Raw genomic sequence first — 27,558 nt, 5'->3', positions numbered from 1 at the left:
CTATCATTTTCCTTTGCCTGCTTGACATCTTGGCAGAGTTAATAATTACCAACAGTATAGCCAACACATCCTTCCCTTGGGAGGCCTTGGGGTCCATATGACTTAGCAGCTGCTTCCTGTTACGTGGGAAGTTAACCTTGGATCAGTAGCCGGTGTGTGGCACAAGATCTAAGGGTACCCAGGGTTTTGATACAGACATTTACAAAATTGTACTCTCTGGTCTTTTAAAATATACAACCACCTATTTTATTTTATTTTATTTTATTTATTTTATTTTATTTTATTTTATTTTTTTTATGTTATGTTATGTTATTTTATTTTATTTATTTTTGTCTTTTTGCCATTTCTAGGGCCGCTTCCTGCGGCATATGGAGGTTCCCAGGCTAGGGGTCGAATCGGAGCTGTAGCCGCCAGCCTACGCCAGAGCCACAGCAACGCAGGATCCAAGCCGAGTCTGCAACCTACATCACAGCTCACGGCAACACCGGATCCTTAACCCACTGAGCGAGGCCAGGGATCAAACCCACAACCTCATGGTTCCTAGTCGGATTCCTTAACCACTGAGCCACAATGGGAACTCCTATAACCACCTATTTTAAAACCAGGGTTAGACACCTGCTGAGGCAAGTGGCTTGGTCCATGGTCTTGCCTCAGTCTGAACCCAGGCAGAGCAAGATTGGGTTCTGAACTTACTCCCTGCTTCCTGCCGTTGCACACTCCAGCTTCCATTTCTAACCTGATTCAGGTCCCTATCACAGTCAGAAGCATTGTGTGTGTGTGTGTGTGTGTGTGTGTGTGTGTTTGCTTTTTAGGGCCGTACCTGCAGTGCATATGGAGGTTCCCAGACTAGGAGTCGAATTGGAGCCACAGCTGCCAGCCTATGCCACAGCAGTGCCAAATCGGAGCCACATCTGTTACACACACCACAGCTCATGGCAACCCCGGATCCTTAACCCACTGAACGAGGCCAGGGGTCGAACCCCCAGTCTCATGGTTCCTAGTCGGATTCGTTTTCTGTTGCGCCACGATGGGAACTCCATAGTCGCAAGCATTTTAAGCTGTAAGCTTTTATATGAAGACTTAAATTCTCAGGACAGTATGTATTTAAAGTTTCCAGACCTGGGTCTCTGGCGGCTGATTCTCTCTGTGGATCCTGAACCATGATCACGTTGTGTGTGAGCCTGGCCTGTGCATGACCACTTCACTTGTGTCTGGAAGGGGGTTGCCTAGGATAGAGCAGTTATGGGGCAGGAAAGTCGGAAAACAGGGCTCCTTGGATACAGACATCGGAAGTACATATAGAAACCTGATTTCTGCTTGTCTCCTCCTTCAGCCCTTCTTCCCCCTTTTCCACTAGGGCTCTGATATATATCCTCTCTCTCCACAACAGGCCGTGCAACAGCGGTAACGGGGATGCATGCTGGGTTCCAAGCCCAGTTCTGCCACTTTTTTTTTCCTGCATGACCGTGGCAGGTCACTTCCCCTCAGTGCCCCACTTTCCCCTCATATAAAATAAAGCAGAAGGACAGACTCTAAAAATCTCTAAGTTCCCCTCCAGCTCTAAATTGATCTTGTTAGGAATTTGTGGAGTTCCTGTTGTAACTCAGTGGAAACGAATCTCACTAGCATCCATGAGGACACAGGTTCGATCCCTGGCCTCACTCAGTGGGTTAAGGATCCAGTGTTGCCATGAGCTATGGTGTAGGTCGAAGATGTGGCTCGGATCTGGCATTGCTGTGGCTGGGGCGTAGGCCAGTGACTACAGCTCTGATTCAACCCCTGGCCTGGGAACTTCCATATGCTGTGGGCGCGACCCTAAAAAGACCAAAAAAAAGGGGGGGATTTGTTTATGCTTTCTAAGGCCTTGGCCTTTGTAAGAGGATGGCAAGAAGAACCTCACTGCTTCTGCATCAGTGGGGGTTCAAAGTGTCTTGGCTTCTGCTCAAGATGGCACTGTCATGGTGGGCCTCCCACTGCCTACCAGACTCCCTTCTGGACCTAAAGAGTGGCAGGGGGATCATGGGCATTTGCCAACAGGGCAGGCTGGTCTCTCTGCCTCCTTCTTTATAAACCACAGCAGTATAACGGTGGGAAAGGAAAGGGATACTGGCCCTGTGTGCCCAGAAGTCTGCGAAAGTATCTTCCCGAGAAGAGGGGAGGAGGAATTGCCCATGCTTCATGCCAGCGAGAGCAGAGACAGTTGAATTCGCTCCTTAGTACTCGCGACCCCACCCCCACTGTTGAAGGAGGGTTTGGTGGCCAAGAGACACAGTTAGCACTCTGGGAATGCCTAGCTAATGGTCTTTTCTGTTTGGAATCTTTCGTGAACAAACGGTTCTTGGTTTCAACGCCCCCTGGTGTCTGTTGACAGGAACCAGGTCAGTTCGCCTTCCTGAAAAGACAAAACAACATTTGTCTCCAGAAATAACCGTGCAGTTATAACAGAAAGGCCAGTAAATGGCTTGATTGTATTCGGAGTGTCAGAATATAGTTCTCCCCTCTGAGCAAGGAAAATAAACTTTCAGAGCAGAAATCTCTTCCGCAGTACTCTATCCAAACCCAGTTAGGAAGCACTTTGTTTGGTCCAGAAGATTATTTCTCATTCTGGACCAGACCAAGGAAAATTCTAGGGAATGAAAATTATAATCTGAGTTGGCAAAAAGTCACTAAAAATGCATTTACCTTGTTCTTTTAGATGAAGAAATGTTCCAAATGAGAAGAAGCCTTGGAAAGAATGCTGAAATTTTGACCAGGTCTCAATTCCAACCTATACAAAGGTATATGCTATTATTTTATTCACAGTTTTGGATTCCTGGAAGTATTGTTAAATGATGATAACGCCCTGTATTTGTTTGTCATCTTCGTATATAATGGCCACCATGTTATAACAATAAACTTTGAGCAGTTTCGCTTTGTCAGGACTTGTTCAGCAGAATCATGAGGAGTTGTGAAAAGGAGTCATTATCTGTATTCAGATCCTGACTCTGCTTTTCTAATTGCATGACCTTGGTCAGATTTCTCAACCCTTCTCCTCTAGTTCCCCAATTAAAGAATAGCGATAAGAGGAGTTCCTGTAGTGGCGCAGCGCAAGCAAATCTGACTAGTATCCCTGAGGACGAGGGTTCGATCCCTGGCCTCGCTCAGTGGGTCGGAGTCTGGCGTTGCCATGGGCTGTGGTGTATATCTCAGACTCGGCTGAGATCCTGAGTTGCTGTGGCTGTGACATAGGCTGGCAGCTGTAGCTCTGATTTGACTCCTAGCCTAGTAACTTCCATATGCTACGGGTGTGGCCCTAGAAAGCAAAAAAAAAAAAAAAAAAAAAGGCAACGTGAGGGGTCCTTGTGTTGGAAATGTTCTGTATCTTGATCATTTCAATATTGATATCTTGGCTATGATATTGTTCTATAGATTTGCAAGATGTTACCATCAAGGGAAACTGGGTAAAGTGTATTTCTTAAAATTGCATGTTGGAATTCCCTGGTGGCTCAGTGGGTTAAGGATCTGGCATTGTCGCTGCCATGGCAAGGGTTCAATCCCTGGCCCAGGAACTTCTGTATGCCCCGAGTACAACCCAACACCTGCCCCCCCCCATATACACACACTCTCTCTGCATGTTGAATATACATAGTTATCTCAAGATGAAAAGTTTAATTAAAAAACTAATAATAGATGCTGAGTGCCTGGTGCACAGTAACACTTTCCTTTCCCCTTTCTGGGCCTCAATCTCCTTTCTGTAGTAATTATAGCTAGTTTTCCTAAGTAGCTACCATATGCCAGGTACTCTGTTTTGTCAGATATAATTTATATAACAATTCTCTAATTATGCAAATATGAAAAGCAAAGTTTGTAAAGTTAAAGTATTTTTTCCTAAGGTTGCACAGTACTTATACCAGTCACAATAGGCTAAATTATGCTACGTAACAAACAACCCCCAGGTTTTAGTGACTTAAAACAATAAAAATTTATCTTGTACTCATGTTCCATGTCCATCATGTGTTGGTCAGGAATGTTCTGTACTATAACCGTCTATCAGAAATCCAGGCTGAGGGAGACTACATCTTTGTGCCTCCTTTCCTTTTTAATTTACTTTTTAATTTCAGATTTTTAACTTTGTTTCGTTTTGTTTGCCTTGCTGCAACCACAGTATATGGAAGTTCCTGGGCGAGGGCTTGAACCCATGCCACAGCAGTGACCCAAGCTGCCCCAATGTCAACAATGGATCCATAAGCCAATGTGCCACAAGAGAAGTCCTTTGATTTTTATTTTTTTTTTTTTGCTTTTTAGGGCTGAATCCATGGCATATGGAGGTTCCCAGGCTAGGGGTCGAATCACAGCTGTAGCCGCTGGCCTGTACCACAGCCATAGCAACTCAGCATCTGAGGTGTGTCTGTGACCAACACCACAGCTCGCAGCAACACCAGATCTTTAACCCACTGAGCAAGGCCAGGGATTGAACTTGTGCCCTCATGGATGCTAGTCAGATTTGGTTCACAACAGGAACTCAATATTCAATTTTAAATATTGGTTAAATTAGAAGCAGGTCAAGTTTGTCTTCAGAATTCTTTTTCTTTTCGTCCACACCCTCAACATATGGAAGTTCCTGGGCCTGGGTTCGAATGTGAGCCACAACTATGACCTATGCCACAGTTGTGGCAACACCGAATCCTTAACCCACAGCTCCAGACCAGGAATTAAACCCCCGCCTCCACAGTGACCTGAGCTACTGCAGTGAGATCCTTAACCTACCACACCAGAGTGGGAACTCCTTTTTAAAAAATATATTTCTTCTTGTAAAATCAGTATCCTAATAACTTAGCTAAGCTGATATAGCTGGTGGCACTGAGACACCCACCTGGTGCAAAGGCCCCTGGGCCCCGGCCACTCAGCCTTTTACTCAAAGGCTAAGAGGTGTTGGTTTCAAGGTTACATGTTGGAAGAGTCCCATCTTGACCACACTTTCTGGTAGAATTCAGTGTCCTTGGAAGGGAGCCTGAAACTTCATAGCCTGGCCCCAGGGGTGGGTGATGCTGTTGACGTGGGGGCATTGATGGTGTTCAGGCAGAAGCAGGAGGGGGCATGAACACGCTCCAGAGCATCACGGCGAGGCCAGTGAGCGTGACTGTGAAGCTTAGGAGCACCCGGAGGAGAGGACGAAAGAGATGAGGAAGAGGACAGAGCCTGTGGCCCACTTGTGCCATGAGTGGAGGGACACAGCTGGGACGCCATGAGGAGCTCCAAGCCAGGACAGCGACCACCAGAGCCAGGGTGACCATGCTGCAGGCCAGTGCCATGCCCCAGGCCAGCCCAGGCGTGTGGGCCTGACTCAGGTGTCTGAGGCAGTAGGGCCCAGTCTGGCTGGATGCGGTGCAGACGTGCCACAGCCCAAAGGGAGGTCCTCGTCCAGAAGCCAGTGGTCATCAGTGCAGCCAGCGGGGAGGGAGGAGAGGACCATGGCCAGGGAGGCACACACGATAATGAGGGTCCAGATGAAGGATTCCAGGAAGGACCAAGGACCAGCAGGGCCTCCTTTGGGCCAGCAGCCGAGGGCAGTCATGCTGCCCTGTTCCTCTCCATCTTCAGAGTTCATTTCTGGACATTTCTTTGGCACAAGCCTCTCTTGACCTCTCCTGATACTCAATCCCAGGAAACTCTCTCACGGTTGGTTAGGCCCCACGGCTGTGCCGGTGCTCCAGCCTCCATCCCCAGCAAAGTTCCTGAGCTCTGTTGATTTCCTCAGGAGCCTGCTCAGCCAGTAGCATCACTGGCTGATTTCAGATTGGGTGACCCTTGGAGAGGATGTATTCAGTCTCTGGAGAGGAAACGGAGGCCCAGACATGCCTGAGAATATGTTGCTAGTCAGTAGCAGAGCTAGGATCAGAACCCTCACTTTTCACTTCTGAGCTTATTAGCACCCTTCCCACTGCTTCTCACACTGGGCCAATAACTGGCCCCTTGTATCACGTTACTGCGCCCTGATGGTGGGGGATTTATGTAAGTTTCTCACTTTCTCTCTTGCAGTACTGAAGATAAACAAGAGGAGACATTAAAGGAGTCACCAAAGGAAATGAAAGAGAAAGACATGTATGGCCACCAAAGACTGTCTAAGAATTCTGTTCAAAGTCTTAATTTTAGGGGAATAAGGTTTCCTTGTTTGTAAGAGACTCTGTTTTTCCCATTTTTACATGCACATTTAATGTGAACCTGTTTCTTCTGTTGGTTGTCGTGATGATGTGATCTAAATTAACAGCATCTGGGAGTTCCCTGGTGGCTCAGCAAGTTAAGGACCTGGCATTTTCACTCCTGTGGCATGGGTTTGATCTCTGGCCCCGGGAAATTCTGCATGCTTCAGGCACAGCCAATAAAATAAATAAATAAATAGCATGTTACAATCAAGGAAATACAGTGATAACAATAATACAGGTTTAGGAGTTCCCGCCATGGCACAGCGGGATTGGTGGTGGCTTGTGAGCACTAGGATGCCGGTTTGATCCCCGGCCGGGCACAGTGGGTTAAGGATCCAGTGTTGCTGCAGCTTCAGCTTAGGTCGAGATTGCAGCTCAGATCTGATCCCTGGCCCATGGATCAAGCTCCATGTGCTGTGGAGCGACCAAAAATGAAAAAAAAAATATATATATATATGAGTTTATTCTTGAGGTAGAATAAATCTGTTTTCCTACATGAATATACTTTTCAGCTATGGAATTTATTTTTAGCTGCTGAGATATGTTTAAAGTTAGTATCTTTTCTTAAAGCTATCCTCTAATATTCTCTTTAAGATATCTTAAGTATATCATAGATATCTTAGGGTTATTCTAAGATATTCTTTGATTTTGGCTTCTTGCCAAATCAAGATTTTTGTCAGGAGCATCCTTTAAAAGTACCTCTTAGGAAAATAGTGTTTGAATTCCCTAAACACCTTCCAATTGCTCTGTGCTTTTCATCCTTCAGATCATTGACAGACATTCAGGACCTGTCTAGTATCTCCTGTGAACAAGACGGTTCTTTTAAGGAAGCCACGTGCAAAACACCCAAAACAAACCACGCACCCACTAGTGTCAGCACCCCACTCAGCCCAGGTAATCTCTTGCGGGGAGGACGTTCTGTGAGAGGACGAGGGGAAGCCAGGCTTCAGGAGCAGACTCATGGGTGTTTTCTGCCGGTGCAGAGGGCTTTCTTTAGGGCCAGAGCTGAAGGGGCCACGTAGCGGTGGTGGGGATGAAGCAGCTCTAGGAGATTTTTTACTTTAGCAGTGGAGACACGCAAATACAGAGTCTACATTGTACTCTGAGCACCACTGACTTCAGTGCAGATGCATTGGATTCTCTAGCGTTTGTAACTTAAAACAGTACCTTGTACTTAAGCATACATGGTTCTGAGTCCTACAGCTGCATACAGCCAGCATCAAATATCCTCTCTCAGAATTCCAGTCATGGCTCAGTGGAAATGAATCTGACTAGCATCCATGAGGATGGAGGTTCGATCCCTGGCCTCAATCTGTGGGTTAAGGATCCGGCATTGCCATGAGCTGTGGTGTAGGTCGAAGACCCGGCTCGGATCCTGAGTTGCTGTGGCTGTGGTGTAGGCCAGCAGCTACAGCTCTGATTTGACCCCTAGCCTGGCAACCTCCATATGCCTTGGGTGCAGCACTAAAAAGACAAAAAAAAAAAAAAAAAAATCCTCTCTTGTGCCCTCTTGCCAGTATATTTGTGGTTCAAATAATCACCCATTATTTTGATGGCCAGGTTTAGGGACTATCATTTTTGAGGGGCTGTGTCTCAGATCAGTGGTTATTTCAGTTACTGATAATTTGGTGAATCCCTGCTACAGGTATAGAGTTTTTTAGTGGGGTTATTATTGTTTATAAATGATAGAAAGGATTCAGAAACTAACTGCCCTCTTTACCACAACAGGGTCAATTTCTTCGGCTGCTAGTCAGTATAAGGACTGTCTTGAAAGTATCACATTTCAGGTTAAAACAGGGTCTACCTCGTGCTGGAACAGTCAAGAATCTATTGAAACTTTGCCTGATAAATTCACAACTGTCCAAGAGAAAGCCAAGAGCCTAGATTCCCTTCTTACTTCCCCTGAAGCTCTCCTGTCAAGACAGACTAATCTCGTGAGTATACCAACTCTGCATTGCACACTCACAGAGTGGGTCCAAAGGCCTGAGGGATCCAAAAGCCCAGGGTTTCTCCAGATCCGTTTTACAAAGAAAGCAGGGAGTCAGCTGCATCCGCTCCAGACTTCCCTGGGGCTCCTCTCTGAGTCTGTATCGGAGAATGTATCCCAGTGCCGCTTTTTCCTCCAAGATCATTTTTGGCTGTTTCACTTTAGCCAGAGAGAAATGGCCTTTGCCATAGCTTATGATGCTACTTTCTTCTTCATTGTTCTCTCCCTCTCTCTCTTTCTTCCTTCCTTCTTTCCCTCCCTCCCTTCCTTCCTCTCCTCTTTCTCTCTCTCTTTCTTTTTCTTTCTTTCATTTACTTTTTAGGGCCTCACCCATGGCATATGGGGGTTCCCTGGCTAGGGGCTGAATCATAGCTACAGCTGCCAGCCTACGCCACAGCTCGCAGCAACACCAGATCCTTAACCCACTGAACGAGGCTAGGGATTGAACCCGCATCCTCGTGGATACTAGTCAGATTCGTTTCTGCTGCGCCACAACAGGACCTTCCAGTAAAAACTTTTAATGTATCTTCTTGCCTCCTTCCCCTACTCCTGCTGTTTGTTTGTTTTTTCCTTCTCATGCCCTCATATCTCATACGTGTAGTCTCTTCAAGAAAACATGTTCCGGAGTTCCCGTCATGGCTCAGTGGAAACGAATCTGACTAGTAACCATGAGGACGAAGGTTCAATCCCTGGCCTCGCTCAGTGGGTTAAGAATCCAGAGTGGCTGTGAGCTGTGGTGTAGGTCGCAGACGTGGCTCAGATCTGGCGTTGCTGTGGCTGTGGTGTAGGCCAGCAGCTATAGCTCCAATTGGACCCCTAGCCTGGGAACCTCCGTGTGCCACAGGTGCTGCCATAAAACAACAACAACAGCAAAAAAAAAAAAAAAAAAAACAAAAGAAAAAAACAAGCTCGTTGGTATTACTCATTAAAAACCTGACCATTCTATAGGCAGATTGATTATTTGCTTTGGCCCCTCAGTGAAAAATTGCCTGTCATCTTCTTCAGGCATTTCACTCAAGAGGTCTCCCTCTGAAGTAGGGAAATAAAGATTGTTATGCTCTCATTCAACGCACTGTTAGTGGGGCAGGTTCTAAGTGCTGGGCACTATGCCAGGCCCTCTTCTAGGCATCCAAATGTGAGTAAGAAAGTCCCTACCCTGAAGGAGCTCACTGCCTAGTGAGTAAGACTGGCATGATGTAACACAGAAGAAGAAATGAGTGCTGTGGAGGCAAAGGCAGGGGGAGGGCTTCCAAGAGGAGGTAACATTTGAATGAGTTTGACTTAATCAGAAAACTGAATGGGTTCCACCATCAGTGACACCCAAGCTCCGACTTGGAAATGATGGAGCTGGACGGCCTTTGTATAACAGGACGTGTCCGTTACCATGTTTATGTCTTCCTTGTAGAAAAGATTGCCTGCATTTACTGGGGCTGGTTCCTCCAGCGTTGCCAAGGTGCCTGACACATCATCTCATGCCACCCAGAGAAGGAGCCTGCCAAAAGGTACCCTGTGTTGTTTTGTTTTGTTTTGTTTTTTGGCCACACCTGAGGCATGTGCATATTTCCCCGGCCAGGGATTTAGCTTGCATTCACAGCAGCGACTCAAACTGGTGCAGTGACAACACTAGATCCTTAACCCGCTGAGCCACAGGAGAACTCCAGAAAGATACCCTGAGTTTAAAATACAAGTTCCTAATGGTAAGCCAGTTTAAGGGAGACTTCTCGTCTTTGATGATATAGTGGATTCAAACAAAAATGCTATTTCCCCTCTGACTGTAGAAGTGAAACATACTCATTATAGAAAACTTGGAGAGTAAAGAAAAGCTTAAAAAAGAAACCACCACCATTCTTTCAGCTCTCATAGTATTTCAGTGCATATCTTTTTTATATTTCTAAAAATACACCAAAAATATGTTTTCGTTTTTGTTTTTTTTTGTCTTTTGTCTTTTTGAGGGCCGCACCTGAGGCATATGGAGGTTCCCAGGCTAGGGGTCTAATCGGAGCTATAGCTGCCGGCCTGTGCCTCAGCCACAGCAACACCAGACCTGAGTGCGTCTGCGACCTACACCACAGCTCACAGCCATGCCAGATCTTTAACCCACTGAGTGAGGCCAGGGATTGAACCCTCAACCTCATGGTTCCCAGTCAGATTCGTTTCCGCTTCGCCATGACAGGAACTTCAAAAAATATGTGTTTTTTAAACATAGTTGAGATCATATAGTATATTAGCTCCAGCCTGCTTTTTTCCTTTGATGATATATTTCAGGATTTCCACTTGTCAGTAAAAATTATTTGTAAATAAAGTGATGGCTGCATAATAGTCCATTCTACATATGTTGCTTAACCCTGCCCTTACGTTGAAGATTTATGTTGTTTTCCAGTTTTTGCTCCTTGTCCAAAAATTTTTTATCTGAATCACTTGCTTTTTCCTTAGGAAAGAGTCTTAGAAGACAGTTTCCAGGAGTTCCTATCGTGGTGCAGTGGTTAACAAATCTGGCTAGGAACCATGAGGTTGTGGGTTCGATCCCTGGCCTTGCTCAGTGAGTTAAGGATCTGGTGTTGCTGTGGCTGTGGCATAGGCCACAGCCTGGGAACCTCCATATGCTGCAGGAATCGGCCCTAGAAAAGGCAAAAAGACAAAAAAAAAAAACAAAAAAAACCCCACAGTTTCCAAATCAAAAGGGTATGAGAGTATTAACAGCTCTTGAGGCATAATTACCTTCACTCCATTAGTCTTACTGTCTTGTGTCTGGTACAGCTCTTAGAATTTCCCTTGGGGGAGGTAGGGATTTTGTGAACCATGCTGAGGGGTTTTGGTTAATGTTGTAATTGAGCCCTTAGGTGAAGGCCCAAAGTATGGTCTCTCCCCTCTATCCCCTGGACTGATAATCTCTAGAGAAAGACCTCCCACTTCGGGTTTTGTTCAGTTTGATGGGTCTAGTGCTTCCATGTCCCTCCGGCAGCCTTGGTCAAAATTGGACCCCCCCAGCATCTTAGTAAGAATTTGTACCTCACCAGGGTATCCATAGGGTATCCAGGGTATCCAGGCTCTCTCCCTGTCTAGCTTGTTTCATCATTGAGAAATCCTGAGTCAAATCCATGTGGAAGCCTAGCACATTAGCTCAGGTCCAGGAAGGTGTTAAGTCACTTTGCCTTTATCTTTTTTAAGAACTAGTAGAAGCCATCTCGCAGCATCACATTGATGAGCTACCACCACCGTCTCAGGAGCTGCTGGATGAAATTGGTAAGGGATGCTCAACACAGAAGATACTCCATGGCCCTGCTGGTCCCTGTCTCTGACCACCTGGGGTTCTTTGTCTCAGCTGTGATCACTCGTACACAAGGCCCCGTGAAGGTCTGATTAAATGTACAGAATTCAGGGTTCCAGTGAATGGGCCTCAGATTACGACTGAAGCATGGCCAGGATAATTAGCCTGTGTCTGTTGTTATTTTGTTACTTACAGGGTCTACAGTAATGATTCTAAGAGGAAATAACAGCATTCAGGTGGTTTATTATGATGAATTTCTTTTATTAAAGGAATTCTTATCCTTTTTTTGAGAGGGTTTTTTTGTTTCTGTTTTTGTCTTTTGTTTGTTTGTTTGGTGTTATGAGGGCTGCACCCGCAGCATATGGAGGTTCTCAGGCTAGGGGTCAAACCGGAGCTACAGCTGCCGGCCTACACCACAGCCACAGCCACAGGAACAGCAGATCCGAGCCACATCTGCGACCTACAGCACAGCTCATGGCCACACTGGATCCTTAACCCACTGAGCAAGGCCAGATATCGAACCTGGGTCCTCATGGATACCAGTCGGGTTCACAGTGGGAACTCCGAGAGTTATTTTTTAATTGATGCATAGTTGATTTATAATGTTGTGTTAATTTCGGCTGTACAGCAAAGTGATCGAGTTATATATCTGTCCTTTTTATTCTTTATTTTTAAACTTTTTATTAAAGTTATTATTTATTATTTTTCTTTTATTTTATGGTCGCACCCATGGCATATGGAAGTTCCTGGACTAGGGGTCGAATTGGAGCTGCCACTACCAGCCTGCATCACAGCCATAGCAACTCCAGATCCAAGCCACATCTGTGACCTCCAGCGCAGCTTGTGGCAATGCTCGATCCTTAACCCACTGAGCGAGGCTGGGGCCACATCCGCATGGACACCGTGTCAGGTTCTTAATCCACTGAGCCATGATGGGAACTCCTATACATCCTTTTTATATATATATGATTTATCTCAGGATATCGACGTTCGCTCCCTGTGCTCTACCACAGGCCCTTGTTTATCTCTTCCATATGTAACTGTCTGCATCTACTAACCCCAAACTCCCAGTCCCGCTTCCCCACCCACCCCCTCTCCCCCAAGTACCACAAATCTGTTCTCTGTCTGTGCAGATATCCTTTTTGAACCAAAGTAGCCATACTTGAGCCACACTGAAGTCTGGCAACTTGGGCCAAAACACCCTGTGCTTTCTGTTTTGCCCTTAGCAGGACTTTTTAAAGGTATTGACATTATGGGCGAATCCCTTTCCCGAGGGCGGGAAGTCCGTGGCACGGGACCTAATGAGCGCAGAATTTTCCATTTCACGCAGAGACTGAGAGATACCCACCCAGTTTTAGTTGCAGCTGATCAGCTGGCCCCACCCAGCTGAGCTGATGTGGGAGGTCAGTGGTGCTGATGTAGAATCTTCTGGGGCAGGTGCTTTGCTCCCTCAGGGAGGACCGACTGCTCTCAACTCGACAGCCTTGGCTGGCCAGCCCCTCCCTCTCAGAGGGCGCATCTCCTCAGACCTCTGATGGTCCAGTTTTTGGTATGGGGCCACGAGGGAGTTTCCTGAGGGGCACATCTTGGTTTTCAAGGTCTCTGAGGTTTTGTGTCTTACCAGGAAGAGGGACGTGAATGAGGCCTTACCTGGTCTGACTCAGCGGACAGATGCAGGCTAGGCTACCCAACCCCAGCCCTTGGCTGTTGGCCTTTCGGACTTGAGTGGAGCCAGTCGGAGCTACCAGAACCTTCCTTGGTTTCTTTTTCTGTAGTCATAGGCCCTTCTTGCCTGACCACACCCCTCCCCCAAAGTCCCAGGGTTGTGTGAGTCGCAGGGTTGTTGGGTCAGGCTCTCAGGGCTCCCACCCCTACAACAGCTTTCCTCCTCCGGAACCTCCAGGGAGTCCTTGCAGATCCCGCCTCTCCAGTTGCCCTCCTTAGTACGGTAATAGAACTGCTGCCTTTGAGAGTAGAGGTCACCCCCACGGGTCCTGCTCAGGTAGATTCTAAGTGCCATTTGGTTCTTGGTCACGGCTTAGGACAGCGCTGATGGGCTCCTTTGCAGTTTGACCGTAGTGATGCTTTTCCTCTGGATCCTACTCTCCTCTCTGCTGTCGTGACCTGGACTCCCCCGTCTCAGCAGCCGCCATCAGGCTTCTGCCTGGGCACCGGCCTCTTGGCTCTGCTCACTCCAGTGTGCTCTGCAGAAACCCTCCCTCTGTGGGAATTATCTGGGCCAGGTTTCTAGGTGATGTCTTGTACCTTGAGATGGGTCAGTAATTTTCCAGAAAGACAAAGGACAGAGGGCACCTGAGTCGTTTCTTCTAATAATGGATGCGCCCACCCGATTATCGTGCATCGTCACTCCATCTCCTCTCAGGGCTGCTTTGAGGAGTGACCTGTAGCTGACACCTGCTCTTTTGAAGGGCACACATCCAAAGCTTTAAGCTTCCAACCAGGGGCCTAAAGGGGAGGGTCCTTTAGCATCTTTTGGGATCAACAAGAGACTACTTTTAACAAGGATAAAAATGGATTTTGTTTTGTTTTAGGGCAGCATATGGAAGTTTCCAGACTAGGGGTAGAATCGGAACTTCAGCTGCCAGCCTAGCCACAGCCATAGCAACGCAAGATCTGAGCTGCATCTGCAACCTACACTGCATCTCATGGCAGTGCCGGATCCTTAACCCACTGAGCTGGGCCAGGGATCAAACCTGCAACCTCATGGCTATTAGTTGTGTTTGCTAGTGATGAGCCACAACAGGAGCTCCAAAAAATTGGATTTTTAAATTTCATGTGACATTAAATGATCCTATGGGGCCCCTTGATGGCCAGGCTCTACCAGGTAGGGCTTGCTTCCCGACCTGCTAGAAGGGAGAAACCTGTCCTGCAGACAATAGGGCCATGCCAGCCAGCCTGGGGTTCCCATCTATGCTGCCTTCCAGCTGTCTGCTCTGCTCTGGGAGGATTTTGAGGAAACTGAGCACCTAACATGTATGAAGCAGTGTATTGAGTTTAACAGGTCCGTAACTTGGTTTAGTGATCAGTTTCTCTAGGAAATGAAAATTATATTCTTTGCCTACTGTCTTCCCATAGACCAGGTAAAAAAGGTAAAATTTAGGCCCATAGAGATAGAGAAAAACCTGGACTGTTCTGAATTTACCAACTTTTAGAGAAACTGTCTAGAATAGAGATTAAGAGCAAAAACTTCAGAGCTAGACTGCCCGAATTCAAATCCCAGTTCCATCTTTTACTGTCTGTGTGGTCCTAGGCAAGTTCCTTAACTTTCTTTAAAGTAATTTCCTCTTCCATGAAACAGGAATGACAATAATGTGATCAATCTCATGGGATTGTTGTGAAAGTAACTTCTGCATATCAGTCTTGAGTTTGCAAACTAGAAATAGTACCTGCCACTTAGGACTCTGCAAGTGTCACCTATCATCATCATCATTTTTGTTTTTAGTGTTAAATGGGATTGGATGCCTAAAGCCTTGGTTCTCAAACTGTCTAAGGCATCAGAATCACCTGGAGGGCTTGTTAGCATGTCCCCACCCTCAGAGGTTCTGACTCAGTAAGTCTGAGATGAGGCCTGAGGGTTTGCCCATCTGGCAAGTTCTCAGGTTATGCTCAGGCTGCTGGTCTGAGGACCACTGCCCTAGAGAATGATGTGACATGTGAGGGAAGAAATAAATTGCCTTCTGCTTATGTTGTGACAGAGCTCTTGAAGCAGCAGCAGGCCTCATCCACAGTGATGGATGAGAACACAGCACATCATCCAGGCATCACGGCAAATGGTAAGCCACATCCCTAGATTTTTTCATCCAGTTTTGCTGGAACGGCCCATGGCAGCACAGTGCTACATCTGGGGGAGTTAGGACCTTGAGGTCAGGCACATTCTACCTCAGTTGTGACTCCACTTTTTACTTTGGCATGACACACTTTAATGTCTCTGAGCCTCAGTTATCCTCATCTGGAAATTGGGGATGATAGCTTCTAGCTAACAATGTTCATGCACAGTGCCTGGTACCTTGTAAGATACTTAACAAATGTTAGTCTCCTTCCATTCATAGGACTGCTGGCAGGATAAAATGAGATAGCAAATGTAAAATGCCTGGCATATCCATTGAAGGGTACTACCCTTTCCCACCCGAATTCCTCCTCTGGCTCCAATCTGGAATCATCTAACAAGTGGGAACAGGGTGGTTCACCCAAAATAAATCTGAACCATTTGTTTTCAGGGTCTCTTGCCTCTTCCTCTTTTATGTGCCCTTTCTTCCCTCTGCTTCTTCTGTCTCTCTTGAGCCTTGGCCCAGGCGAGGTTTCCTGCAGCTTCGCCTGGCAGAGAGCTCCTGAGACCCCAGAAGCAGCTGTTGTGCATACAGACACCCTGCAGGCTGCCACCTGGTGCCCTGCTCTTCTGGGAAAAGGGGAGCTCTTGCATTGCAGACTTCTGGCTCCGCTGATGAGCCTTAATTTTTACACTCCATTTTAAGGCAGATTTTCTCAGTTTTTGTTGTTGTGTTCTAATAAAGTTAAGTCTTTCAACTGTTTTTAGATCAAAGGCATCTAGAAGAACAAGAAACTAACAGTAAAAAAGAAGATAGCAGTATGCTTTGGACCAAAGAAACTCAGCATCTAGAAGAGGACACAGAGAGGTAAAAGAAAAAGCTGATTTTTAAAAAGAGTTTAAAAAATTGTTATATTAGTTTGTATTAGTTTTTCTTCTGATATTGACAAATAAGATGGAAAAAAATGGTTCTTTTTTTCATACTGTCCTTATAGCCTCACTCTTAAAAGGTTTTTTGTTTTTGTTTTTTTTTGGCTGAACTTATGGCATGTGGAAGTTCTCAGGCCAGGGAACAAACCTGTGCCACCACAGCAGTGACCTGAGCTGCTCCAGTGACAATGCTGGAATCTTACCCTGCTATGCCACAAGGAACTCCCCTGAAAGAATTTAAAAAAAAATTTTTTTTAGGGCCACACCCATGGCACACATGGAAGTTCCAAGGCTAGGGGTCGAATCTAAGCTGCAGCTGCTGGCCCAAGCCACAGCCACAGCAATACCATATCCTAGCCAAGTCCGTGACCCACACTGCAGCTGATGGCAAAGGCCGGATCCTTAACCCACTGAGTGGGGCCAAGGATTGAACCCGAGTTTTCATGGATACTAGTTGGGTTCATTACCACTGAGCCACAATGGGAACTCCTTAAAAACCTTTTAATTGTGATAAAATATACATAACAAACTTTTTAAGTGTACACTTTAGTAGTGTGAAGTATATTCACATTATTGTACAATTGATCTCCAGAACCTTTTCATCTTGCAAGACTGAAACTATATGCCCATTAAACAACTCCCTACATCCCCCTCCCCTCAGTCCCCAGGAACCACAGTTCTACTCTGTTTCTCTGAGTTTAACTGTTTGGGTTTTTTTTTTTTTTTTTTTTTTTTTTTTTTGCTTTTTAGGGCCACACGTGAGGCATATGGAAGTTCCCAGGCTAGCGGTCGAATTGGAGCTGCAGCTTCCGGCCTACGCCAGAGCCACAACAACTCAGGATCCAAGCCACGTCTGCAACCTACACCTCAGCTCACGGCAACGCTGGATACTTAACCCGCTGAGTGAGGCCGGGGATTGAACCCACGTCCTCATGAATACTAGTTCAGATTCGTTACCACTGAGCCACAGTGGGAACTCTGAGTCTGACTACTCTTGATACCTCATGTAAGTGAAATCATGCCATGTTTATTGTTTTGTCACTGACTCATTTCACTTAGCATAATGTCGTCAAGCTTCATCCGTATAGCATGTGTCAGAATTTCCTTTCATCTTAAAGCTGAATTCCATGTTGTGTGTGTGTGTGTGTATGTGTGTGTGTGTGGGTATGTTTTGTTTATCCATTCTTCTGTTGGTGGACACTAGCTTGCTTCTACCTTTTGGTTTTTGTCAGTAATGCTGCATGAATGTGAGTGTACAGATATCTCTTCAAGACACCCTGCTTTTAATTCTTTTGGATCTATACCCAGAAGTAGCATTGCTGATCATATGGTAAATCTATTTTTATTTTTGGGGAAAAATACCGTCCCGTTTTCCACAGCAGCTGCACCATTTTACATTCCCACGGACAGTGCCCAGGGTTCCATTTCCTCCACATCCTTGCCAGTAATTGTTATTTTCTGGGTTTTTTTTTTGATGGTAGCTATCATAATAGGTGTGGTGATTTCTCATTATGGTTTTGATTTGCATTTCCCTAATGATTAGTGATATTGAGCATCTTTTCATAAGCTTAAAAAATTTTTTTTAATTGTAGTTTATTCCTTTTCATAAGCTTGATGGCCAGTCGTATATCTTCTTTAGAGAAATATCCAAGTCCTCTGCCCATTTTTTTTAATGAGATTATTTGTTTTTTTTTCTTATCAGGTCGCTGTTTTTTTTTGTGTTTTTACAAAACCAAATTTTGTGAGGCAGACGTAGGTTTCAGTTTCTTTCTTTCTTTTCTTTCTTTTTTTTTTTTTTTTTGTCTTTTTGTCTTTTTAGGGCCGCACCTGCAGCGTGTGGCGGTTCTCAGGCTAGGGGTCTAATTGGAGCTATAGCCTCCGGCTTACACTGCAGCCACAGCAGCATGGGATCCGAGCTGAGTCTGTGATCTACACCACAGCTCACGGCAGTGCTGGGTCCTTAACCCACTGAACGAGGCCAGGGATCAAACCCACATCCTCATGGATGCTGGTCAGGGTTGTTAACTGCTGAGCCACGACGGGAACTCTGGTGTCAGTTTCTTTCAAAACATTTTAGTTACAGGCGGTAGAAGAGAATTTTTAGATCTTTCCAGCCAAATAAGAGAAAACGGGGACAATCATCCAGACAATTCAGTTTACATCAGTCTTAACGACACAAGTTTGCCTCAAGAAACCCAATTCTGTTCTTGCCGTGGAATTCTCCTTTGACCTGTGTTGTAAGGTGTAAACCACCTCAGCTCACCTCCCAACTCCTCTTACTTTGTCCTAACTGTCACTCAGGGCCAGGACTGGGGGGAGGTGAGGGAGACACACTACTTGGGCACAAAATTGAGAGAGAAATAAAAAAACTCAGAAGTCAAGTCATAAGTACTATTCTGATGGCAGTACATATATTTTTGGCTATACCTATGGCATGTGGAAATTGCAGGGCCAGGGATTGAACTTACGCCACAGCAGTGACAACAGTGGCTCCTTTAACCACTAGGCCACCAGGAAACTTCCTTGATGCAATATTTTTAAAAAATCAATACTAATGCCAAAAAAAAAAAAATCAGTGATGAACACAATATTTAAATTTTAAAGAAAGATGCTGTGGCTGTGGCATAGGCCAGCGGCTATAGCTCCAGTTGTGCTCTTAGCCTGGGAAACTATGTTGTGGGTGTGGCCCTAAAAAGACCCCCCCCCCAAAAAAAAAAACATTTAAAGAAGGAGAGGGTCTGAATCTGCACTTGGACCATCTGCCTCATCCTGATCCTGGCCCAGCAGATCCTTAGGGAAGCCCTGCAGAATATTTTCAGCTGCAAATGTTAGAAAAGCCCACTATCGTGTTTAAATGAGTTTGCCTCTCACAATAAGAAACCCAGAGGGAGTTCCCATCATGGCTCAGTGGTTAACGACCCTAACTAGGAACCATGAGGTTGCGGGTTCAATTCCTGGCCTTGCTCAGTGGGTTAAGGATCCGGCATTGCCGTGAGCTGTGGTGAAGGTTGCAGATGCGGCTCGGATCCTGCGTTGCTGTGGCTATGGTGTAGGCCAGCAGCTATGGCTCTGATTAGACCTCTAGCCTGGGAACCTCCATATGCCTCGGGTGCTGTCCTAAAAAGACAAAGAAACCCACAGGTTGGCAGGGCTTGGCTGGTATAGCAGCTCAGTGATGCCACCAGGGACTTAGGCGCTTTTGATCTTCCTGCTCTGCCAGCCATAGCATGGTGGCCTTTGTTTTGAGGCTTGTCTCCTCCTCCACACACCAAGCAGAAATAAGGGGGGGGGGGAGCAAAGCAGCAGTCTAGCCGACTCTGGGCCTTTTTAGCTGGAAAGCAAAAACTTTCCTTGAAGCCCTTCTCAGCAGAGGCCTGCTTACAACTCATTGGCCAGATGGGATGTATGCCCACCCTCAGTTGCCAGGGAGACTGGAAATGGAATTTTCAGCTTTCAGCTGCTATAGAGAAGAGACAGGTAAGGGGGGACAGCGTCATGAATGACTTTAGTTAGTGAATCCAGTTTCCGTCATCACATTCTTCAAGGGCCAAGCTGTTCTCCACAAGGAAAGAAAAGAGCGAGACCTGGAAGGGAAGGTCCAGGAAGAGAGGAGACTAGGGCTCTGGTGCCTGAGAGGAAGTGGGGAGAAGTTTTTTTTTCCTTGGAGGTTGGAGAAGAAAAGACAAAGAGGCAAAGGAAGAGGAAGATGAACTTTTCAAAGTTTTAGAAACCTTTTGTCTATAGTGTATGATGTAACTCCATTCATTCTATCTCCCCCAAACACCTTCGTTAAAAATCTATGCCATTATTTAAGGCAAAAGAAGAGTAGCTCAGGAGTTCCCATCGTAATACAGCAGAAACAAGTCTGACTAGCATCTGTGAGGACAAAGGTTCAATTCCCGGCCTCGCTCAGTGGGAGGATCTGGCATTGCCATGAGCTGTGGTATAGGTTGCAGATGAGGCTTGGATCTGATGTTGCTGTGTCCGTGGTGTAGGCAGGCAGCTGTAGCTCCGATTGGGCCTTTAGCCTGGGAACTTCCATATGTCATGAGTGTGGCCTTAAAGGAAAAAAAAAAAAAAAAAAAGAGTAGCTCAAGAAAGCCGAATTAGGACTTCCTCTGGTGCTCAGGGGGTTAAGAACCTGACATAGTATCTGTGAGGATGCAGGTTTGATCCCTGGCCTTGCTCAACGGGTTAAGGATCTGCCGTTGCCATGAGCTATGGTGTAGGTCACAGACATGGCTCACATCCGGCGTGCCCTAAAAACCAAAAAAAAAAAAAAAAAGTTTAGCCTCTGTTATTGTCTCTTCCTTTTCCAAAAGGGCTGGCCGTGCTGGACACACATAGATGCCCACAGAGTTTCAGTCATCTCAGTTCTTAGCATCGAGCCAGAGCGGAAGATGTTTTTTCAGATGGCTGGGACTTTTCAGGCCTTCTAAAACACATTCTCTGCATCCCATAGCCTCAGAGGCAGTTCTTAATCTGAAAAACTTGTGAGAATGAGTGTGCATTTCTAGCCTCAGGTGGAAACTGATGTAATAACCGAGAGTTGAGACAGAGCCTCGCATCGCACTTTGGGAGGTGGTGATATCATTGGTTTTGAGGCTGTTTGTCAAGAGGCCAGAGGAGGGTCTTGGTGCGTATTTCTTTTTCTTTTTCTTTTTCTTTCTTTCTTTCTTTCTTTCTTTGGTCTTTTTGCCTTTTCTAGGGCCACTCCTGCGGCATATAGAGGTTCCCAGGCTAGGGGTCTAATCAGAGCTGTAGCCACAGGCCTATGCCAGAGCTAAGGAACGCCACATCTGAGCTGTGTCTGTGACCTACATCACAGCTCATGGCAACGCTGAATCCTTAACCCGCTGAGCAAGGCCAGGGATCGAACACGCAACCTCATGGTTCCTAGTCAGATTCATTAACCACTGAGCCACGACGGGAACTCCTTGGTGCACATTTAAATTGGAGCTCAGTGACCTCTACATCTCCAGGTACAGTCTCACTGGGTGCTCGTTCTCTCATCTGTGCAATAAAAGCACAGTTTGAAGGCCCTTTGCCAATGTAGGGTGCTGTGCCTCCTCGTCAGGGGGAAGGGACATGACTGCTGTCTCACCGTCTTCACTTTTGCCCTTGGACAGAGCCCACTCTACCCTTGATGAGGACCTGGAAAGATGGCTGCAGCCACCTGAGGACGGCACGGAGCCACAGGATCTCCCCGAGGGCTCAGCAAGGTTCTTCTCCATCAGGGGATCATTTTCTTTACTAGATTTTAGTTTAGTTTAGTTTATTTAAAAATAGCTTTCAATCTTTTAGAAAGTGCATCCACTCCTTGGGGAACGCCTGGTGATGGCATTACATTGCTGTAGACAAGCCAGCCCTGACTCCTGTCTGTCCCTCCTCCTCCAGCCACCCACAGTGCTCATAATACTGACGGGCAGATTGCTATCAGGACAGAGAGAGGCTCCAGAGATCGCTGCATCTCGGCCCTGTCACCTTCCATATTTTCATCCTTCACTTGAATTAAATCAGAAAAGGCATGCTTATCAAATTTTGAGATAACACAAATCTAGGGATGAATGCTACTGTGATGAGTGATAGACTGTGGGTGCAGAATGGTCTTGACAGGTGGAAATGGAAATGTTAGATTTCTCTAAATGACAGAGGTGAGCAGTTAGATCCACAAGCATAGAATGTGAGAGATCTGACCTAATGGAAAATGTTTTGATCAGAAACTCCTACTCATTGTAATTTAATTGAAGATGGAAAGTATGTCGTCTTTTTATTTATTTATTTATTTATTTATTTATTTATTTTTGGCCACACCCTCAGCATGCAGAAGTTCCCAGCCTGGTGATCAAACTCTAGCCACAGCAGTGACAACAAATCTTTAATCCTAAGCCATCAAGGAACTCCCTATGTATGTCTTATTTTTACACACCCAGGATTTAGCATGCATTTTGAGAGATGGTAAGAATTCAGCAATTTTTTTTTTCCCCCTTTGGCTTCCCTGCAGCACATGGAGTTCCCAGGGATCAGATCCCAGATGCAGTTATAACCTATGCCATAGCTGTGGCAGTGCCAAATCCTTTAACCCACCATGTCGGACAGGGGAATTGAACCCCCATTCTGGTGCTTCAGAGATGCGGCCAGCAATCCCATTGCACCGCAGCAGGAACACCAAGAAATGCTTCAAGAAGGCGTGGACAGCGCCTCCATGCGAGCTCAGTTTGTTGCAGTTTCTAAAATGCTCAATGCAGCACTAATGCTGAACAGACAGAAATGTACTGTCCAGATCAAGGTGATGCCTCAGGCTGGTTAGAGGACTCTTAGCACTCATTGTGGGGCTGCTTCTGGGGCATCCCATTTTGAAAGGGACAGTCACAAAGAGAAGAGTTAGGAGGACAGAAGTCTGGAAAGCTTGTCATCTGAGAACAGCTGAAGGCACTGGGGAGGCTCAGTCTGAGAAGAGCAGATGGAGGAGAGAATTTGATAGCTGCCTCCAAATACCTGAAATACTGTAAAGTGAAGAGAGTCAGCTTACTCTCTTCTGCCCCAAAGGACAGAGCTGCTGACTAGGAATTGCAGAGTAAGAGATTTTTATTCACAAGCTTTCTAATAGCCACAGCAGTCTGATAAAGAAAACAGCTGCCTTTACGCTTACTTTAACCACAGCTCCTCCCACCCAAGCTCAGGCTGGATGACTCCCTGGTCCAAGGCAGTTGGATGGTGGGAAATAACATCCTTCCACTCTAGAGCCTATGATTCTATTAGAGGTTAGGAGGAAGATATCCCTCCCACCCGCGCTGGCTTTATTTTCTCTCTCACTTTACGTATTGTTTTCTATATCCACCAAATGAAAACAGAAGGAAAATCCCTAAACCATGTCAGCTTTGTTCAGCCATCATCTGAGCACCGTCAGTGAACTGAGCACTGTGCTAGGGGCTAGTGGAGCAGGCAGAAGGGGTGTCTCTGTCCTTAAGGAGCTGCTGGTTGAGTGGAGGAGGTGGTTTTTGCTTATTAGTTTGACCAGTGTGGTCTTAGATGGTTGGATACTTAAATTTATTTTTTATTAGTATTATTTTTTGTCATTTGTCTTTTTTAGGGCCGCCCCTGCAGCATATGGAGGTTCCTAGGCTAGGGGTCCAGTCGGAGCTGTAGCCACCGGCCTACACCAGAGCCACAGCAACTCGGGATCCAAGCCGTGTCTGTGACCTACACCGTGGCTCACGGCAATGCTGGATCCTTAACCCACTGAGCAGTGAGGCCAGGGATCAAACCCAAAACCTCATGGTTCCTAGTCGGATTCGTTTCCACTGTGCCACGACGGGAACTCTGGATACTTCAATTTAGATATTTCACTTCACAGAAATGGGGATAAAGGGAAAAATCAATAGATGATTATAGAAAGGACATCAATTACAACATAAGTGAAATGCTCTTTTCTTTTGGGACAGTATAGCCTAGTGGTTGAAAGCAGATGGCCTGGGTCGATCCCAGCTCTAGGAATTACCAGGCATGTAATTTAACTTTTTTGTGCCTCAGTTTTCTCATCGCTTAATGGGGTTGATAGTGGTAACGACCTTATATAGTTGTAGTGAGAATTAAATGAGTTAAGGTACTTTACAGCACTTGACCTGTTCCATAGCAGACACTCCAATAATGCTACTAGCTCTTATTTTACTTCCTTGGTAGTACTGTCCTGTTCCTCTGCCTTTGTGCACATGGTTTAATGACCAAAATACTTGTCATTGAAGGGAGACAAATACCAAAGATCAAGAAGTTGGTGAAAAGAAGAAAAAAGGGGAAGAAGGCATCAAGCCAGAGAGAAGGAAATCAGGGAGCTTTTTAGGGACTTCTGAAGAAGGTATGAATGAATGATCATTTATAATGTTGCCTGAAGGGCTTTGACGAGCATCACAGTTATTACTATTATTATTATTATTATTATTTTTAACGGCCGCACCTGTGGCATATGGAAGTTCCCAGGCTCGGGGTTGAGTTGAAGCTGCAACCACCAGCCTACGCCGCAGCCGCAGCCACGCCGGGTCTGAGCCGCATCTGTGACCTACACCACAGCTTATGGCAACACCGAATCAGTAACCCACTGAGCAAGGCCAGGGATCAAATCTGAGTCCCCATGGATGCTAAGCAGGTTCGTTTCCACTGAGCCGCCACAGCGGGAACTCTGTATCACAGTTTGTTTAGAAATGTTTCCCAGATGCTATACGTAATCCTGCTACACTTTTCCCCTGTAGTTCAGCCCAGACTTCTGTTAATTGCCAATTATGTCTTCATCACAGAAAACAGTAACAACATCCAATTCTGTTTCTAAAGCAGGCCTTCAGTAGTCTCATCATCCTTATTTTGTACATTGTCTGGAGAGATGTTTTGCTTCTAATGTGTCTTCAAGAGAGTTCTAAATTTAGCTCACAGAGAGGCTGCAGAATCCACAAAGACATCATAAATTGTGGAATTTAAATGGAATTTACAAGTAATGTGGAAGGTATAAATTAACCATAATCTCAGAACTCCTCTGATAGAGCTTTAAGGAGCAATTCACAAATGATGGCCACCCGTGTGTAAGTTCCTCCTACTCAGGAAGTTAGACACACTAACTCTTTCGGATCAGCTGGGATCCCTTTCATCCCTTCCGCAGTCCATTCTCATTTTCCTCCTTTTTCCCTGTGTCCTGCTTTGTGGCCCAGGCTGGTGACCCTTGTGAACTGCATCTGCTGGGCTTCCTGGCCAGCTGGCTTCCTCTCGGCCAGTGGGAGGTCCCAGCAAAAGATCAGAGTGCTGGAGAGCAGCTGGGGTATTACTTGCTGTGACTGTCTACCTCAGCATCTCGTCTCTATGTAGAAGTGGTGGCTCTCTACCAGGCAGCCTCTCCTTCCCAGTTCTAGCTCTCACTGGGCTCCAGTAACTGTCCTGCTGCACCTCTGTCCCCCCAGTGGTAATGGCTTCCCACTGCTGCTAGTCCCTGGATGCCTTGCCATCCCTCGTTTGCTCCCTTAGCTCTGACCACACTTCTGTAAGTAGTCACTTCATTAAAGGGCCTGGGGGTGCATTCTGTTTCCTCCAAGACCCTGACTGGTAGCATTTAGCTAGTATTGAATTTACTGAGAACATAATACAGGGGCTTTGTGAAATCAGCATCAGTGGTGTCCATTGTTGTGGCAGAGAGCTGCAGAGTGTTAGGAGTATACTTGTGTTTTTAGTTTTTAGTTTTATATATTTTCTTTCTTTTTTAGGGCCGCACCTGTGGCATATGGAAGTTCCCAGGCTGGGGGTTGAATTGGAGCTGCAGCTGCCGGCCTTCGCCACAGCCACAGTACAGATCTGAGCTGCATCTGTGACCTATACTGCAGCTCGCGGGAAGGCCAGATCCTTAACCCACTGAGCGAGGCCAGGGATTGAACCTGTATCCTCATGAATACTAGTTGGGTTCCTTACCTCTGAGCCACAGTGGGAACTACGAGTACCTGTGTTTTTAGATTTCTGTCTCTGCAGAGGAAAACAACTGATGGAGGTAAAATAGTCAGCCCGCCCTAAGCTAGAGAAGTTCTAATGTGACTCCTGAATCCTGGCACCCCTTGACCCAGAAAGTAATCAAGTTTTTTTCTTCCTCCTATATTTCATCAAGAAGAACTAAAACCCTGTTTTTGGAAGAGACTGGGTTGGTCTGAACCATCCAGGTAAGGAAATATCAGATGTTTGTAAGTCATAGGCCACTGCTTTGGGGTTTTTTTGGTTTTTTTTTGCCTTTTCTAGGGCCGCTCCTCGGCATATGGAGGTTCCCAGGCTAGGGGTCTAATCAGAGCTGTAGCCGCCGGCCTACGCCACAACCACAGCAATGTGGGATCCGAGCCTCGTCTTCAACCTACACCACAGCTCATGGCAATGCCGAATCCTTAACCCACTGAGCAAGGCCGGGGATCAAACCTACAATCTCATGGTTCCTAGTCGGATTCGTTAACCACTGCTCCACAACAGGAACTCCGATAGGCCACTGTTTATAGACAACACAAGCAGACTTTAAACATTTACCAGTATCTAAATACACACCAATGACAAAGACTTGAATTCAGAGTTGCTCAGTTTTTAAAATGCTAATGTTTTTGTTGTTTTTATTTGTTTTGCCACCCAGGCCAAGGTTTGAACCCACCACAGCTATAACCAGAGCCAGAGCAGTGACAACACCAGATCCTTAACCTGCTGAGCCCATTAAGGAATTCCAAAATGCTAATGATTATAGTTAATTAAATATAAGGTGAGGCTCAGTGGTAATGAACCTGACTAGTATCCATGAGGACGCAGGTTCAATCCCTGGTCTTGCTCAGTGGGTTAAGGATCCGGTATTGCCGTGAGCTGTGGTGTAGGTCACAGACACAGCTCAGATCCCGAGTGGCTGTGGCTGTGGCTGTTGAGTAGGCCAGCAGCTTCAGCTCTGATTCAACCCCTAGGCTGGGAACTTCCATATGCCGCAGGTACGGCCCCCCTCCCCCAAAAAGCATACAAACCAACTCAAAACTCCCTTTTTTTGTTCAGGATAATCGTGCTGGATCAGAGTGACTTGTCGGACTGATGGAGAGTGGACCACAGATGGACTCCTGGCCTGCGTTCCAGCATCCCTGTCGTGAACTCCCTTCTTCCCTCATCTGCTCCAGTCACCCTTGGGCGGAGGCTCCATGGTTCACACTTTGTTTAGCTGCCACAATAGACAGAAACGGCTGTTGGCAGCACATTTAACCATTTGTTTCCAGTCAGATTTCTGAAAAGTAAAAGGTACTTTTGATTGTAAAGCTTTCTCATTGTGCCCAGAATGGTGGTGGTGGTGGTGTTTTCTTTCTTTTTTTTTCGATAAAGATTTTCAAAAGCTTTAACTCCTGTTATATAATAAAACGTTTCCTTTTAATACCAGTTAGGTTTCAGCTGTAAGATATATTTTGGTGTTTTAGTTATTGGAAGAGGAACCAACCGCCACCCAAAGAGGTTTCAATTTCTGTTACAAGGTTTGACAAGTAATCAGCTATTTCTACCACCCAACACCAGCTGATGCCAGTCACCTGTGCCTCTTTTTTGAGCTGTGCCTGTGACATGCAGAACTTGCTGGGCCGGTGACTCTGTCAGATCCTTAACCCTAGGCCACCAGGGAACCATGTTTTTTAACAGAAATATTGCCTTCCTGGGAGTTCAGTAGCTGGATCGGCAGTGTCTTGGGAGCGCTGGGACACAGGTTCGATCCCAGGCCTGGCACAGCGGGTTAGGGATCTGGCATTGCTGCAGCTATGGCTTGGGCTGCAATTGCAGCTTGGATCTGATCCCTGGCGGGGGAGCTCCATGTCATGGGATGGCCAAAAAAAGAAAAACAAAGAAATATTTCTCTCCTATTTTGCCAGGATTGCCATATTCC

The 27,558-nt window shown here is 46.1% G+C and overlaps 1 protein-coding gene across 33 annotated transcripts in view; it reads left to right on the top strand.

Annotated features, from left to right (window-relative positions):
- TEX14 (testis expressed 14, intercellular bridge forming factor) overlaps positions 1 to 27,065 on the top strand; it is a 161,088-nt gene extending 134,023 nt beyond the window's left edge. For 12 of the 33 annotated variants that reach the window (XM_084984928.1, XM_084984918.1, XM_084984924.1 and 9 more), the window contains 12 exons: positions 2,696 to 2,777; positions 6,019 to 6,081; positions 6,949 to 7,076; positions 7,911 to 8,116; positions 9,575 to 9,671; positions 11,338 to 11,412; positions 15,154 to 15,231; positions 15,993 to 16,092; positions 21,284 to 21,376; positions 23,900 to 24,009; positions 25,789 to 25,840; positions 26,694 to 27,065. In XM_084984928.1, coding sequence (XP_084841054.1) covers positions 2,696 to 2,777; positions 6,019 to 6,081; positions 6,949 to 7,076; positions 7,911 to 8,116; positions 9,575 to 9,671; positions 11,338 to 11,412; positions 15,154 to 15,231; positions 15,993 to 16,092; positions 21,284 to 21,376; positions 23,900 to 24,009; positions 25,789 to 25,840; positions 26,694 to 26,730 — 1,121 coding nt within the window. In that variant the 3' untranslated portion in view covers positions 26,731 to 27,065. Of the gene's footprint in view, positions 1 to 2,695; positions 2,778 to 6,018; positions 6,154 to 6,948; positions 7,077 to 7,910; positions 8,117 to 9,574; positions 9,672 to 11,337; positions 11,413 to 15,153; positions 15,232 to 15,992; positions 16,093 to 21,283; positions 21,377 to 23,899; positions 24,010 to 25,788; positions 25,841 to 26,693 lie in introns of all 33 variants that reach the window. The other 21 variants (XM_084984921.1, XM_084984914.1, XM_084984917.1 and 18 more) reach the window with 7 other exon arrangements.
- Positions 27,066 to 27,558: the final 493 nt, after the last annotated feature.

This window comes from Sus scrofa, chromosome 12 (genome assembly GCF_054392235.1).
Source record: "Sus scrofa isolate SSC_HxYL_T2T_F1_AM1 chromosome 12, Sscrofa_HxYL_maternal_Yorkshire_Landrace_v2.0, whole genome shotgun sequence".
NCBI lineage: Eukaryota > Metazoa > Chordata > Mammalia > Artiodactyla > Suidae > Sus > Sus scrofa.
Note: the sequence above shows the minus strand (reverse complement) of the source record. Positions and strands in the feature narration are given on the sequence as shown.